The sequence below is a fragment of the Piliocolobus tephrosceles genome, chromosome 9 (assembly GCF_002776525.5).
Source record: "Piliocolobus tephrosceles isolate RC106 chromosome 9, ASM277652v3, whole genome shotgun sequence".
In the NCBI taxonomy this organism is placed as follows: Eukaryota; Metazoa; Chordata; class Mammalia; order Primates; family Cercopithecidae; genus Piliocolobus; species Piliocolobus tephrosceles.
Genome location: NC_045442.1, coordinates 67,680,050 through 67,696,180, shown reverse-complemented (window position 1 = coordinate 67,696,180; position 16,131 = coordinate 67,680,050). Strand labels below are relative to the sequence as shown.

The window sequence follows — 16,131 nt, the reverse complement described above, 5'->3', positions numbered from 1 at the left end:
GAGATAGTAGTGAACGCGCAGTCTCTGTGAGGGATTTCAGATGGCCATGCTGTGCCCTCCCATTCTGCTCCCAGGCCACTGGCCCCCTGAGGGAACACAGGCAGGAGCATATACAATGACAAGGCTCAGAAGGTTGGGGGTGGATAAAAGTATCAGTCTCTAACCCAGGAGAACACATTCACAGAAGCTACATACAGATAGACCCTGTAGCCCAACTCTACCTCTGATTCTTAAAAGGAATTTTTTAAATGAATTAATGCATAAAAACACTTAGGATACTGCCTTGAACAGTCAATAAATGCTGTTGTTATAATAATTTATGTTATATATATATATATAGTATGTCATATATGTTATATCATCATTTTTAATCTATGAGGCTCCAGCAATCAGAATTAGACCCAATGGGTAGTTCCAGGGAGGCAGGTTTCCTGTTAATCTTAGGAAGAATTTTTTCTTCCTGGAACCGTCCCACAGCACCGAGTGAGCTGCCTTGTAGGCCCATGAACTGACCATCACTGGGTGTCTAAAGAAAAACCAGGAAATGAGGCCTCGAGCTGGAAGTTCGATCTGCCTACAACTCTGACCTCTAGTGAGCTGACACGTTCAGCCTGGGTTGGGCTCTGCCTCTTGCCCTGGCACTGAGCACCACCCTGGATCCGGCTTATCTGTGTGTTTGTCCGCCCTGAAAGCCCATGGCTGGTAGGACAGCCCAACCTGCCATCCCTGGGCCACACACGGGCCTCCCTTTAGTAACAACAAAACATTCCCAGGTTGGAAGCTTTGGAGGCGGTGGTATTATATGTAAACTTCCCAACAATCCAGTGAGGGGACTATCCCATCCCCATTTTGGAGACTGGAACTCTGAGTCAAAGAGTGAATGGTTCGTGAGAGCCAAGTCTTAAAGTTAAGTCTCTAGATCACCCCACTCCCCATGGCAGGCAAAAGGCCAGTCCCCTGGACAAGCTGTTTCAACCTCCCCCTCTCCCTGGCCTGCTGGTGGGAGGCCTGCACCCATGGAGCCCACCACGTCCATGTGAGTCCATACCCACCATCTGCTTGGCCCAGGGCCAAGTGGGTGCCAATACCCAGCAGACGGCTCCAGGATGGTCTCCTCTGAGGACCTGGACACAACTGGGGCCAGCCAGGCTGCCCAAGCCAAAGTCCACTGGGTTTATCTTTCCAATGCCCACTCATTGTTGAAATGAGGAGACAGAGGCCCAGAGAGGTGCAGTGCTGTGCCCAAGGTCACACAGCGAGAAACAGATGTTGGGCTCCCAACTTTCAGGTGAAAGCTGTGCTGCTTCCATACTGATGCAAAAGGAAGGGAAGAGGCTGGGAGGGCGCTGAGCCAGCTCCGCACCCACCCCCTGCCTAGAGAGATGAGCACAGCTATCTTCCAGCTCACTGAGCCCCCTCTCAATCCTATGGCACCCTGGAGTCAGGGATCAATCCCCACGGTACTAGACAGCCATCCTGCTGTGACTGCCAAGTGCAGCCTTAACAGGGCTTGAGGCCTGGAAACTGCTCCCGGAGGCCGATCAATGCTTGAGTTTGCAAAAGACAATCAAGAGTCAGAGCTGAAGGCAGCAGGAGAAGGGCCTGCTGGAGGGCTGGCCACATGGGCATCCAGCCAGGGCTTATCACCATCAGCACAGGTCATGCAATGCCCACACCTCCACAACCCATCCCAATACGTAGGCCTCTGAGGACCCCATGCTCGGAACCTGGCATGCAAGTCACAGATGTGGGGGCAGAGTGGGCACAACTCACTGGAGAGGGGCCTTGACTTCCCCCAGCCGGCAGCAGGGTCAGTTAGTGGCTGGCCACACCTCTGCCTCAGTGGCCCACCTGCCCCAAATATATCCCTCCACCACAAAGGGATCTCCCAGAGGTTGAGATTTAAATGGACACGAATGATGATAAACGCTGCTAACAGCACAATCATCTGCCTAGACACATGCACTGGGTGCTGCTCTGTTGGCTCCATGCCAGCCCCACCCCAGGTCTGGGTGGAGAGAGGAGTCACAGGTGAATTCCACCCAAAGAACACAGGTGTGTTACAAGTCCAGTCGCCCACAAATATCCCCCAACCCAACCCAGAGGGGAGCAAACAGCTCGGCAGGGTCCCCAAGGGATGTGGGTACACTCTCTACCCCCAGAAAGGGTCTCTGTCTATGAGAGGGCCTTCCAGAAAGGCAGGAACCTTCTTCCTGGGGAGCCCTCAAACACCCAGATCCCCAAACCTTAACCCCAAATGTAGCCTTACAACACTGATCTGTCACCAAAGTAGTAGCCGGTTTCCACAGAGGGCCCCCCACAGCCCCCATGAACAAAGCGCTACTGGGCCATGGGGACAATCCCCACAGCAAACAGCCAGACACACACCTGCTGTGCCCAGCACCCCCTGAAAAAAAAGCCTCCAGCAGGAAGAGTGAGAGGCACTGCTCACAGGCCCCCACTGACAGCAGGGGAGAGTCTGGGCCCGCGTAAGGCACCCCACTTCAGCAGATCGTTCACAAATTATGCATCCACTCTACCAAACACCTACACTGGGTTTTATATGAAAGAGTGTGTACATGACCTATCAGGTGAGCATCTCAGTATCCCGCCTCACTCTGAACCATCATGCCTCATTTTCAAGTTCAAGTGATGCTCCCTAAAGATGCACCATCCTGACCCTGATGCACTCGGCCTCCAGCACACAGCCATGCCTTTGCACACGTAGAGCAGGCAGACCTGAAAGTAAGAAGCCCCGGATGATAGGCACTTTCCCTAAAGTGACACCAGCGAAAATGACATGACAGAGGAGGACTTCGGTGGAGGTGGGCAGGCCCTTTTCAGGCGCTGCTGTTTGGCTGCCTGCACACAGGCACAGGTGCCTTCCCATCAGCACAGCTATAAGACAGCTTCTGCAATTCAGCATCAGTTTCTTGAGAAGCTTCTGGGTCCTAAGAACTGAGCTAGGACCATGGGGCCACAGATCTAGGAGGCAGGCCCTCAGTAGGTGGCCAGACACTGGGACAGACCTGAGTGATGGGGCAACGGGCTGAGCACCAAGAAGTTTATAATCACCCCCTAGTTCATGTTTTTTCTAATGCCAAAACCAGGCAAACTCAATGCAGAAAACTTAGTAATCACAGAAAAGTGCAAAAGGCCACAAAACACAGTCCACAACAGCTGCCATCTTCAAATATTCACCAGGCCTTCAAGTGCAAGAGGAATCCCAACTAGTGAGGGAGTGGAGCATCTGAGGCTCAATGTGATAAACCCTTTGACGCTCAGAGCTCCCCTCTGTGGGACTGAGTACCCCGTTCCTGGAGGCATCCTAGCGGGGGCCTCTCTGAATACCATCGAAAATATTCCAAAATCAGGTGGAAGATGACCTCAACCTATAAGATCCCCTTCATTTGTGGGAAGGGATTGCACCCCAGGCCAGCCGCACGCCCGCCAGCCCGTGTCCCCACTCACCCACAGGCGTGTCCTCGCTGATCAGCAGGTATGTATCAAAGAAGTGGTTGGTGAAGAAGGGCAGCCGGTTCACCTGGCCTGGAAGTCAGAGGACAAGAGCGTCAGCCAAGTACCCCCCCATCAGCTTTACACACTCTATAAGGTGACACAGGGTAAGGGCTGCAGTGGGCACTGAGCCTGTGTCCATGGCCATGGTCAACTTCCCAGGACCCTGGAAGTCACTATCCTGCCTCAAGGCAAGTGAGGGACAATGCCAGTAGGTCGGCAGGCACCTGTCAGGTGTGTGGCGAGTGAGGCCGCCTGCCACACGTGCCTGCTGAGCATGGCCCACATGGAGCAAGCACATGAGAGGGGCCCCCCAGGCAAAAGACAGGATTTAGAAGCCTCTGTATGAAAAAAATTAGTGTAAAGTAGCTCATTGATCTTTTACATTGATTATATATTAAAACGATTATATTTTGGATATATTGGATCAAGTAAAATATATGATTAAAATGAATTTCATCTGTTTCTTTTTCCTTTTCTGATTATTATTTTGTTTAAGACAGAGTCTCACTCTGTCACCCAGGCTGAAGAGCAGCAGTGTGATCACGGCTCACTGCAGGCCTGACCACCCAGACTAAAGCAATTTTCCCACCGCAGCCTCCCAGTTAGCTGGGACCAGAGGCATGCCCCAGGCCAGGCTATTTTATTTTATCTTATTTTATTGTATAGATGCGTTGGGGAGGGTCTTACTATGTTGCCCAGGCTGGTCTCCAATTCCTGGGTTCAAGCAGTCCTCCTGCCTCGTCCTCCTAAAGTGCTAAGATTACCGGTATGAGCCACCGCACCTGGTCTCTTTTTACTATTCTACTGTGGCTCCTAAAACATTTAAAATCACATGTGGCTTGCATTGTCTTTCTGTTGGGCAGCGTGGCTCTAGCAGAATATGAGCTCTGCAAGGACAGGGCTTGGTTGACAGCTGGAACCCCGGTGCCCAGTACCGGGCCTGACACTTAGATGGCCCACAGGATGATCTGGTGTGTGCAGGAATAGCCAGCTGATCCTACAGAATAATAACAATGAAGATAACAGCTGCCATCTCAGGAACCCCTTCTCTGTACCAGCTATTTAAACCACCTCACTCAATCCTGATGGCAAGGCAGGTGCTATCACATCCCCATTTTACTGGGGAAAATGAGAACTCCAGGGGATAAGTAACATGCCTTGGTTACACAGCCGGCAAGTCGCAGTGGCCATCCAGGAAGCCAGACCCCAAAGCTTGTGCTGTTAACCATGTGCTGCTCTGTGATGGCTTCAGAGGGGGCTGGGGCTGGAGGCAGTCAAGGTGATACCCACATGGGCTGGGGAGCTTAGCACCTATGAGGAGGCCCCACTCAAAGCTTCCCTGAGGCTGACTCCACCTGTCCCCCAGGCTTCTCCTAGGGGCCTTCAGTTGGCAAGTGAGGGCACTTCCCCTCGGTCCCTCCCAACCAGGAGGCAGCTGGTTTAGCTGGAAGTGGGATTGTCATTGTGCAGCACCTGCCATCGGGGGCACCGGCTCGGCCCTCCAGGGCCCTTAGATTGGGCATATGGGGCAGCTCTCTCTCCCTCCCTTTCTGTTGACCTGGGCTCCCTCAGAACAGTGCCAGGCTCCCAGAGGGTGAGAAGGCTGGCATCTGGGTATGGCACTTCCTCCTCCAGCCCAAGATGCCTCCTAGTTGGGACCAGGCAGAGCTGGGAGACTCTGGCCTCTTTTCCTCCTCCCCACCTCGATGTGCTCAGGCAGACAAGCTGATGCCATTTCTAGTCCCTCATTCTGCCCTCTCTCACTTCCTGGCCAGGACCGATGGCACTTCTGCCTTCATTTGTCAAATTCCTATTCACCCTTCAAATCTCATTTCCATTGGCCCTTCTTCCAGGAAGCCCTCCCCAACCACCCCAAATACTCACATGCACCCATGAACACACCTCCCCACTCTCATGTCAGGAGCACAACAGCCTCAGATAGAGGCAGTGGTCAAGGGCCTCACCTTTTTTGAAACGCCCCTGTGCCTCTTTCTAGCCATATGACTATCCCATGTCTCAGTTTACCCATGTGTAAAATAGCCATAATAATAGGACTTCATGGCTAACCTGAGGATTAAATGAGATGACATACATAAAGTGTTTAGCGCTGTGCCGCTGGCACACAGCAAGCACTCCATAAATGGTTGCCAGTATTAACATTGGTATTAATAAAGATGCCGCCTTTGCAGCCGACTGGAAGGTTTTTGATCCCTGCTGGGGGCCTTGGGCTCAGGATACAGGAGAGCAGGACGCAGCGCAGCCGAGGTAGATGAGTGCCCAGAGAACTCAAGAGCTGGTTTGGGCTGGTGAGGCTAGGAAACCAGTGAGAAAAAATAAAATCACCTGCAGGGGCATCGTTTGTTTTTAAATTTTACTTTACAGGGCCTGCTGATAATCAGTGGCTGGGAGCTCTGCACGGGCAGCTAGGCAGACTCGGGGACGTGGGTCTCCTGCCACATACCAAGCAGTTCCCGTGTTCCCAGAGCAGGCCCACCACAGGTGGGGCAGACAGGTGACGTATTCTCAAAGCCGCTGTTAAAGCGCAGTAGCTGTGTGCTCAGGAGCTTTGGGGCCTCCAGCGAAGCGGGAATGTAAGTGGATGTGGAAGGGGAGGGGTGGGGGTGATTTCTTCGGGGGAAGGAGAATCCCAGCTTCCCAAGTGTAGGACCCCTCGCTCTGTCTCAGGCCCCACATGGCCCACCCCATTGTGGGTCGGTGGCTTGTGAGCACTGCCCTGAGCCCTCTCCCACCCTCTCCCACCCTCCCTAGCACCCCCACTGCCATTCCCCAACTAGAGCCTGCAAAGGTAGACCAGGCAGGCATGTGCCTGCTTTACTTAGTTCCAGCACCCTAAGGGGCCTGAGGGGAGAGGGGAGAGAAGGGCGCAGAGAGGGCACAGCGTTCCAGCTGCCTGCTGAATGACAAGAATTTCCCACACACAGGGGTAAACAGAGGCTGGGTGGTGGCATGGAGGTGCCATCCAGGGGACCTGATCTGGGACCGAAGGGACGTCGGTGTGCTTGTATGGGGAAGGTCCCCACCGGATCAAGGCGGCCCAAGCCAGGAAGCATGAACTTCTCTCTGAATTGTGGGTTGGGGGTTCCTCTGAGGGCATGAAGAACCCAGTCAAGTGGAGGGGCCAGATTCCAGCCAGGCCAGCCTGAGTTCACGCCTCAGCTGCCTCCCCAGACCTCGGGGCAGTGGTGGGGGCTGAAAGTGCAGTGGCTGTGCCGAGATTCTGGCTGGAGAGAGCATCAGAGTCCCCCTGCCAGTCGTTCCTTGACAAGGAAGGCGCACTAGACAGGGAGTGCAGGGATAAATTCAAGGAGTCAGGGATTTTGCGTGCTCTGCCACTGCTGCTGGGGAGCTTAGGCAGATCCTTCTCCTTCTGCCTCGCCCTCCGCCCCATATTCCAGCCTCAGGATGGGGACAAAAAGCTTTGTCCTGCGCTCCAGTCCTGCCTCCCGGCCACAGGTGTCCTGTGCACCTCGGTCACTATTGGGGTGGCTGCAGCGTGGCCCACAGGAGCCCCACGGGACAGGAGCCTGACATGCTGTCGGGTGAGGAAGCCAGGTGGCCCCATGGTCAGGGGCCTCTCCCATCCAGTGCCTGGGGACTGAAGGACTGACCCAGCAGGATCCTCGCTGGTTGGTCAGTCTAGGATGGGGTGGGGCAGGCCTGCCCAGGCCTTCACTTCCTGCCTCCCCAACCAGCCCACGGATGAAGGAGAATTGCTAGAGTACATTGAGGCCAGAGGGGAGAAGGGCAGGAGGCTTCAAAGAGAGAAGGCAGGCTGGCAAGGGGTTTTGACAGCCCTGAGCCCTACCCATCTCTGACTACCAGGGAGGGGAGGAGAGATCAGCTGGGGTGACGGGGTCAGGTGGAAGCAAAGTGGTGAGGGCAGTGTGGTCTGGTCTGGGGCACAAGTGAAGGGCTAGGTCGGGGCGGGTGTCTAGAGGGTGGCCTGAGAAGGTGATTCAGTCACCCACCCTCCCCCAGTCCCTAAAGCCAGCCACTGCCCCACCAGGCCAAAGGAATAGCACTGGCTGCTTCAGACAGGTACCAGGAAGAGGGGACTATGCCAAGCAGTGAGAGAGAGAGGGACCCTTGTGCGTATGGCAAGCACATAGTCCACATGCAGGCTGACCACACGCGCTTTGGCATAGAATTGCTGGATGACCTTGGGCAACTTGCTTAGCTTCTCTGTGCTCCATTTTGCTCCCCTTAGAGAAAGATTACTTCTGATAATAAAGGAGCCAACGCTTAATAAGCACTTATTCTGTGCCAGTCATTATTCTAAGTGCTTGATGTACAGATTGATCTATTTGATCATTTTGACAACCAGAGAAGGAAAGTCCTATTATTGTTCCCATTTTAGAGACAAGGAAATTAAAGCACAGCAAGGTTAAGACAGTCGCCCAAGGGACCCCTTGGCTGAAGTGGGACTGGAAGACAGGAGGTCAGCTCTGACTGTACACTCTGTTCTTGTTCTCACCCTGAATGCATGGAGCATCTTTCATCTGGAGAGCTCAAGGGGAGACTGCCATGTCTCACAGGGGAAGGCGGCTGAGGGCTTAGCACCTGCTTTATTTCTACTGATGTATTTTTTTTTCTTTTTTCATTTTTTGAGACAGAGTCTTGCTCGGTCACCCAGGCTGGAGTGCAATGGCACGATCTCAGCTCACTGCAATCTCCGCCTCCTGGGTTCCAGCAATCCTTGTGCCTCAGCCTCCCAAGTAGCTAGGACTACAAGTGTGTGCCACCACCATGCCCAGCTAATTTTTGTATTTTTATTAGAGTTGGGGTTGTGCCATGTTGGCCAGGCTGGTCTTGAACTCCTGACCTCAAGCGATCCTCCTGCCTCGGCCTCCCAAAGTGCTGGGATTACAGGCAAGAGCCACCGTGCCAGGCCAAATGTATTTCTTTTTAACAGATGAAGAAAGTGAGTGGAACGGAATGGGGGAGGGGGGTGGGTCCCAGGTGGCTGAGTCCCCAGGGAGGCTGAAGAAAGTGTCCTGATTCCCACCGTCCAGCAAACATGGAGGCCAGGGCTGCTCTCAGGCGCCCCTGATTAAAGCCTCCTACATGGGGCGGGGGGAGCAGGGTGGGGCGGTGTGTGTGATATCCTGACAGAAGCCCGCATGGAGGATAAGAGACCCCTGCTTTGTACAGCCTTGGGCCAGTACTTCCCCAGGGTTTGGTGTCTCCTCTGTAAAATGTGCTGGGAATTAAGAAAGCGCCTGAGGCTGTCTTGCACTCTGAGAGTCTTTGAGCCTGTGCTGTGCTCCTGGGCTGCCTGATGGGAGTGAGCTCCCCACCACAGGGGGAATTCCAGTAGGGATCCCTCCAAACATGGAGGCAAGGAGAGGGGATCCTCGAGGGATATTCAGGCTGCAGGACGCTAGCAACACTCCAACAAGCATGAGGCTGCAGGACGCTAGCAACACTCCAACAAGCATGAGGCTGCAGCGGCCTCCAGAGACTCCACCTGGCTCCCTGCAGAGGGAGAAGGAGCTGGTCCCCCATAGGAATGTGTGTGCGTGTGTCACCAGGTATACGGTGCCCACGGCTCTTCTCTGGGGATGCCATGGCCCCAGGGGATGCCACGTCAGGCGTGCCTGCTCTCCTGGCCTGCCTTCAGTGCAGCCCAGGACTGCTTTGCGCCCCACCACCTGCTGTCCAGGGGCCAAGCGAGAAGCGAATGCCCAGGCCTCTCCTAGCCTCCTCCATGGGCTCTGGAGCTGGCACTCAGAACAGGCTGCTGCAAGGCCAGGAAAGGAGGGCAGAGGGGAAGCCTCCTGGCTGCAATTCCTTTGCTCAGACTATGCCCTCCAGCAGGATGCCCTTCTTCCTGCTCACCTAGTTTAAAACTACTTCTTGGTCTTCACAGCCCAGATCAAATGCTGACCCTTCTGGCTGGGTTTCTGCTGTCCCCTCAGGCCCAATTCATCTTTTCTTCCGATGGACATCCCTGGAGCCGCGCCCATCCTTCATTACCACTCTATTCACACTGCAGTATAGGAAATCCTGCGTGTGTCTTTCTCCCCTGCCAGGCTCTGAACTTCGAGAATAAGTTATTTCCTCCATTCCCCTAGAGCTGGATGCAGTAAGTCACACAGTGCAAATGGTAGGTGCTCAGAACACAGACTTGGAACTGAACAGAGCTGTGGCCAGTCCCTGCACCCCAGCAGGAGGACAGTTTTCGGTCACAGGTGCCTCCTTCCCTTAGAGCTCAAGTATTTCTCAAGGCTCCTCCCATTCCCTCTTGTGTCCCAGGCTTTGGGGACAGCTGGTATTTTCAGCCCTGTGAGAGCTGCAGAAGGCAACTGAGGCCCAGAGAGAGAAGTATGTGCCCCAGTCCCACAGTAAGGCAGTGTCTCCAGAGTCCCAGAGCACAAAGCTGAACCACCAGCCCCAACACCCTCCAGCCTGGCCTCCTGTGCAGAGGCTGCCCGTGGAGTAGACACAGGGAGGACTGGACTTACCCCAGCATCCAGAGATCAGCACCAAAAGCCAGGCCACGTGGCAGCTGGTGGCAACATGGCACCCCATGGCTCCTGGGGACACAAAGAAGGAGAAGAGGATGAGAAGCCTCCTGGGCAGCAGGGGGTCTGCTCCTCAGCCCCTCCCACCTCTGCAGCTCCAGAGAGAACTGGGGCTTGGAAAGGAGGAGAAGGAATCAAGTCAGATGGAGGGTTTGGGAGCATATGGGAAAAAAGAGAGGGTCTGTATCATTTGGTTTTAACATTGTTCAATCCCGGGTATAGCACAGTGGCCTGTGAGACACTGGGGCTGGGGCCTATCGGGTCCTCTTTGCCCTCGTGGGGGCTGGCTGTCCTGCAAGGGGACTCTGGGCAAAGAGTGACATATTCTAGGCTCAGTAGATGGAGGGAGGGGCTGCTGCCTTCAGCCTCCAGGATGACATCCCCCAAAAGTGACAGAGCCTGGTTATCCTGGGGACAGCACTGAGGAGATGGGCACTGCCTGGGAAGACAGGGTCTAACAGGAGGCTTAACAAGTCCAACAAGCCCAAGCCCACCACCAGCGCCCAATGAGCACAGCTCTTCCTGTTTTTCATTTTTTATATTCACCATATTATCCCATAACCTTGTATATGAAGGGATGCAGCAGGCCATGGTGTCCAAAGAGGCACAGAGAGGGGAGGTGACCTGCCCAGGACCTCACAGCAAGTCTGTGGAGGCTAAAGCTGAATTTTGAAGGGCTCAGAGCTAAGCTCTAGTGAGATCTGGGGCTCAGCTGACAGAGGTTCTGTAAGATCAGATCCCATTTCTAAGGGTGGCTGGGAGGGTAGACAGCTCTCTCTCACATGGCAGCAGCCCCCACTCTGGTCCCATTCCATCAGGGCCCTGGTCCTCCAGCGGCTCAGGAGCAGGCCTCCCTAGAGCCCAGCAGTGACACCAGGGGGACCACGCTCACCAACCAGGAATCCTAACCTCCTACAGAACTGTCCACCTTGGTAGTGCAGGGCCAGACTCACACACATCGCCCTTCAGTGCATACCTACTGTGCATCTGGCCTGGGGGGTGTTCATCTCCCTTGCTCACAAAGTAGGGTTAGAGCCGTTCGGCAATTTGTTCAGAGACCTCCATCAAGACCCAAGCTGGTGTACTGTCTCTCTCTCTTGTCAATAAGTGACCACGAAAGACACAGGGCAGTGAGTGGAGCTGGAAGAAAGGACTTTCGGAGAGACTTCCACATCTCTGCCAACATATAATGGTGAGGGATTAAGAAAGAGCTGAGAGCTCAGAGCCCTTAATTCTGGACTTGGAGGGGCCCCAATCCCTCTCAGCCCACATCCCCAGTGAACAATGAGGTGACCCTACCAGATAGTTCCTGACCAACATGACATACAACAGTCCAGTCCACGGTCCCCTTTTGCTTTCCTTCTAATATTATAATTAAAATATCCTAATTACAAAGCATGCAACAGTCATTTGAAGAATAAAAGATTCTTTTTTTTTCCTTCTTTTCTTCTTTCTTTTTTTTTTTCTTTGAGACAGAATCTCTCTCTGTCACCCAGGCTGGAGTGCAGTGGGGTGATCTCGGCTCACTGCAACCTCCACCTCCCGGATTCAAGTGATTCTCCTGCCTCAGCCTCCCGAGTAGCTGGGATTACAGGTGCGTGCCACCAAGCTTGGCTCATTTTTTTGGTACTTTTAGTAGAGACAGGGTTTCACCATGTTAGCCATGCCGGTCTCGAACTCCTGAACTCAAGTGATCCACCCGGCTCAGCCTCCCAAAGTGTTGGGATCACAGGTATGAGCCACCATGCACGACGAAACACAAAAGATTCTAAGATGTATTTGAATAATAAGGGGCAACTCTTCCCCCTACACATCCTATCCCTGTGTTTCCACTGCCTTGAGTTTCTGAATATTAACAGCCTATTACAAGGGTTGCAAACTGAAACGCCTACAAGGCCAGCAGGGAATTTAGATGAGGGTGATGCTAGGTGGGTGGGGATGATGGCCAGTTGGAAGCCACATGCTCTCTATTGAAAAGTGGCAGCTGTTGATGTGTTTCAGCCAAGAGGGAATGTGGGCCCAGGGTGGCGGAGCCTCTGATTTTTCTCAATGAAAAACTAGAAATCAGGCTTTTCACATGAATTCAATTTTTAAATGTTGGCAAATAACTCAATTTGTAAGGAACAGTTTGTGAGTCAAACATGACCATGGCCAGAGTGGGCAGGCAGGGCCTGGCATGCAGAGCCTGGCATGCATCCTACCAGGCCTTTCTCTGCACCCAAGAAATATGTTCCCATTACACACATGTACAGAGCCACGAGGCTACTGTTTACTTTGAGAATAATGGAGTTACCCTCTACATACAAGCAACTTGCTTTTCACACATCAAGAAATTCCGCAGACGGCACTCCAGGCCAACATTGCTTAGAATTACCTCTTCCTATTTAGGAGATAATAATAGCTCATGGTATGGATGCTTCCTAATGGAGACTTCATCCTTTACCGATGGGCATTTGGATGTTTCCAGATTCCCGCCCCCGCGAGCAATGCCACCGCGAACGTCTCTCTGTACATAATTGTGTTGGGATTTGGCTCTTCGGTTTGGTTCTCCAACGGTGGGAGTGCTGGGTCAATTAAATACAACCCAGAGTGTGTATGTGAACTTTTACTAGACGTTGCCATATTATCTTCTGGAAAAGGCTGTGGCAATTCGCAGTCCCGCCAGCAGTATATGAGGGGCCCACCTGGAAGTGATCTCTCTTTTAAATGGCTGCCAATCGGACACATGAAAAATGGTATAGCATTGCTGCTTTAATTTGCATTTCCCTAACTACTAGCAAGGTTGAGCAAGATGCCTTTCTCTAAACGTTCAAACCACTTTCCATCTGTTATCTTGCGTTACCCTATCATATCCTGCAAAGAAGCTAGCCAGCAGCACTAGCATTATCCCTGATTTACAAGTGGAGAAACCGAGGCACTGGGCAATTAGGTGACAATCTGACATCTCAGAGTGAGTGAGTATCTTCTACAGAAAAAACCCCAGCCCTCTGCCATTCCAAACCAGATGTTATGAGAATTAAACAACATCTGCTAAGAACATCATCCACAAATAGCTGGGGAGAGCACGCCATTCTGCTGGGTGTTGCAGGAAGTTTGCGGTGGAAGGAAGGGAGGAAATGAACACTTGTTAGGCAATCCCACAGGCCAAGGATTTTCACAGGTATTATTTTTACTCAATCTTCCAAAATACCTCTATGAAGTAGGTCTTCTCGTCCCCATTTTATAGACGAGGACATTGAGGCTCAGAGAGGTCACTCTAGGATTGACCAGGTGTGCCTGAGTCAGAGTCTCCTGCTGTTTCCATCACACCATGCTGCTGCTCCCATTTCCTGACTGTGTAAAAGGGGAAGACATGACCCCTCCCTCATGGAGCATAATATCCATCACACAAAAAACACAGGGTGAATATCTGCCAAGAGGTGAGTGCCTGCACACACATACGTGCATAATGCCTTTCGCTTTCCACAGTGCGGGCTCAGGCTCCAACACTGCCAGGCACACTGGGCCCCCAACCTCTCTTCTTAAGTGTCCTTCTCCTTTCCCCATCGGAGGCGATCAGACTGTCTCAGTGCCCAGATCCAACAGTCAGGGGTAGACGCACACAACCCTAATTCTGCAGGATTGGCAGGGACTGCCTCCAGAGCATCCGGAAGCAGGGACCATCTCAGCTCCATCCTGACTCTGCCTCCATCCTCCCCATAGGGTGAGGTGGCACTGACACTAGGTCAAGGTGACACAGGCTCCAAAGGGTAAAGCAAAGCAGCTGGGCCTGAAGGGCTCCACCCTGCTGCTTGGTTTTCCCTGAGGTCCCAGATCTTCTTCCTCTGGCTCCTCTGGCTATGGGAGGAAAGCAAGGCCCAGAGAGAGCAGAGGCTGATGCCAGCAGGAAGAGACAGACTCCTAAGCCCTGACCTCCAGCCTCGGTGTGGTGAGCGACGCTGCTTTGCCTGCTGGCATTCCTCAGCAGCGGGGCCGCAGCAAGCAGCATGGGTCCCCAGGGAGAACCTGACCTCGCTCTGCTCTGTGCAATAGCTGTTTCCCCAGCCTCCTGGCCTCCTCACCTCCCATTCAGCACAGCCAAGTGGCTTCCTCCACCATCTTCAGGCCCACTCTTAGGATGGGACCTGAGCTCCCACCAACCCTCATGTCTCCCCACTGGATCAGGAAACACAGACACACCCTTCTGTGCTGGGCTTCCTGCTTGGACCTGGGATAGGTGCCAGAGACCTGCTCCAGAGGTAGGGGCAGGGCCACAGCCAGCTGCCCCCAAATCTCTCAAGTGCTGGCTTAGAGCCCTCCTCCTAAGAGGACACACAGCCAGGCCCCAAAGCCCTGAGACTCCAATTCTCTACATCCTTCTTCATGCCACACTTTGTGCCAGGCACAGTGGGGGGACACAGGGCCATGAGAACATACAGCCGTGACTGGAAACATGTGCTAGGTTTCAAATAAGTGAAACACACTGTCACTGCCCAGGGCCATCAGGAGAAAGAAAATCCCAGGGCTCCTAGCTTTCAGGGTTCAAGCTATACACACGTCAGATTCATAATTCTAACATCTACTGAGTCTATATTCTATGCCAGTCATTGTGATATACAATGCAATCTACATGCTGGGGCTCAGAGAGGCTAAACAACTTGCTCAAGGTCACACAGCTAATGAGTGTCAAGTCTGGATTTGAACTCCATTCTGATGGCCACCATGGCCAGGCTCCCAGCCTCAGCCCCAACCCTTGCTGAGCTCAGACATGTGACCCAGGGGAGGGTCCTGCGGAGGCGCCTGATAGGAAGTCTTTGGGCAAGACCCTGTGGTATCTACTCAGCGAGCCCAGTGAGAATTCCAGCATGCTCACAGCCAAGGTACGCTGGGCCAGCAGGAGGTAAGCTGCACATGCCAGGAAGAAGGCAGATGGCTAGGATGGTGGTGGGTGGGCTCCTGTTTCATCTGCCCTCCCAGGCTGTTGGCAAGTCACATGCATTGCCCCTAGAACCAGTAGCAATCGGAGAATGCATGCTCCATCGGGGTGAGCAAGTCTCCCCGCTCCTCACCCACTACTGCTTCCCTCCACCACCTTCCCCTCAAGGTTGACACCTTTGTCCCTGGTGGAAGCTGACTACAAATTTCTCAGATTAAGGGCAGCAGCCCCACCCACATTAACCACCTTCTCCAGTCATCACTCAGGAAGACCTGCTGCTCAGACCAGCTCTGGGATGAGGGCTGGCTGGGGAGGCTCTGAGAGGTGGTTCAGTGACAGTATCCATGGAGTCACCCACATAGGAATCACCCCCCCAGTCACCACCAAGTCCAATCAAATCTCAGCTTACACCACAGAGAGCCACTGAGCTGCAAGGGGAGGCTTCGGGCAGTGGGAGATCCAGCTGGGTCTGGCCACACTGCACACGTCTGCCCTGACAGGCCCTACTGTGTGCTAGACACTGTGCTAGGGCTTAGGGACACAGAAGGGAACAAGGTAAAGCCCGCACCTTGTGGGAGCTGAGACTGCCTGGGAGAGACCAACCCCGATAGAGCGGGTGGGTGAGTCATCCAGAGTGTCGGGAGTGAGGTGCCCTGGGAAAGAAGGGGCAGCGCAGGAACCAGCTGAGGGTCACTGGGGAGGTGACACATGAGCGCGTACTCGCAGGAGAGTTGGCCATGTGGGTATCTGGGAGGAGTGACTTCCAGGCAGGGGGAGTGGCCTGTGCAAAGGCCCTGAGGCAAGAGCGTGCCTAGTGTGCTTGAGGAGCATGAGGAGGCCAGTGTGACTGGAAAGGGTGCACAGTGGGAAGAGCTGCAGGAGATGGGGGCAGAGAGATCTCAGGGGCCATCATGGACACTTTGTAGGCCACTGATTGTGAGGAAACATGTGATATGAATAACCAGTTTTCAAGGAGCACCCTGGCTGCTGTGATGAGGACACACTGTAGGGGGTATGGGCGGGAGTGGCTAGACTGGTGTCCAGGCTCCTGCTGGGATGCAGGCAGAGATGATGGGCTCCAGGCAGCAGGGTGGTGTGGGATCTGACAGATTCTGGGCATATTCCAAGGTAGAGCTGAGAGGGTTTCCTGCT

The 16,131-nt window shown here is 53.6% G+C and overlaps 1 protein-coding gene across 1 annotated transcript in view; it reads right to left on the bottom strand.

The window, feature by feature from the left end:
* The window catches only part of LOC111537881 (cadherin-23-like), a 252,292-nt gene that overhangs the window by 198,136 nt on the left and 38,025 nt on the right, over positions 1-16,131 (bottom strand). The window contains exons 2-3 of the mRNA XM_023205000.2: positions 10,005-10,076; positions 3,472-3,549 (exon numbers count right to left, since the gene is read on the bottom strand). Coding sequence (XP_023060768.1) covers positions 3,472-3,549; positions 10,005-10,071 — 145 coding nt within the window. The 5' untranslated portion in view covers positions 10,072-10,076. The remainder of the gene's footprint in view (positions 1-3,471; positions 3,550-10,004; positions 10,077-16,131) is intronic.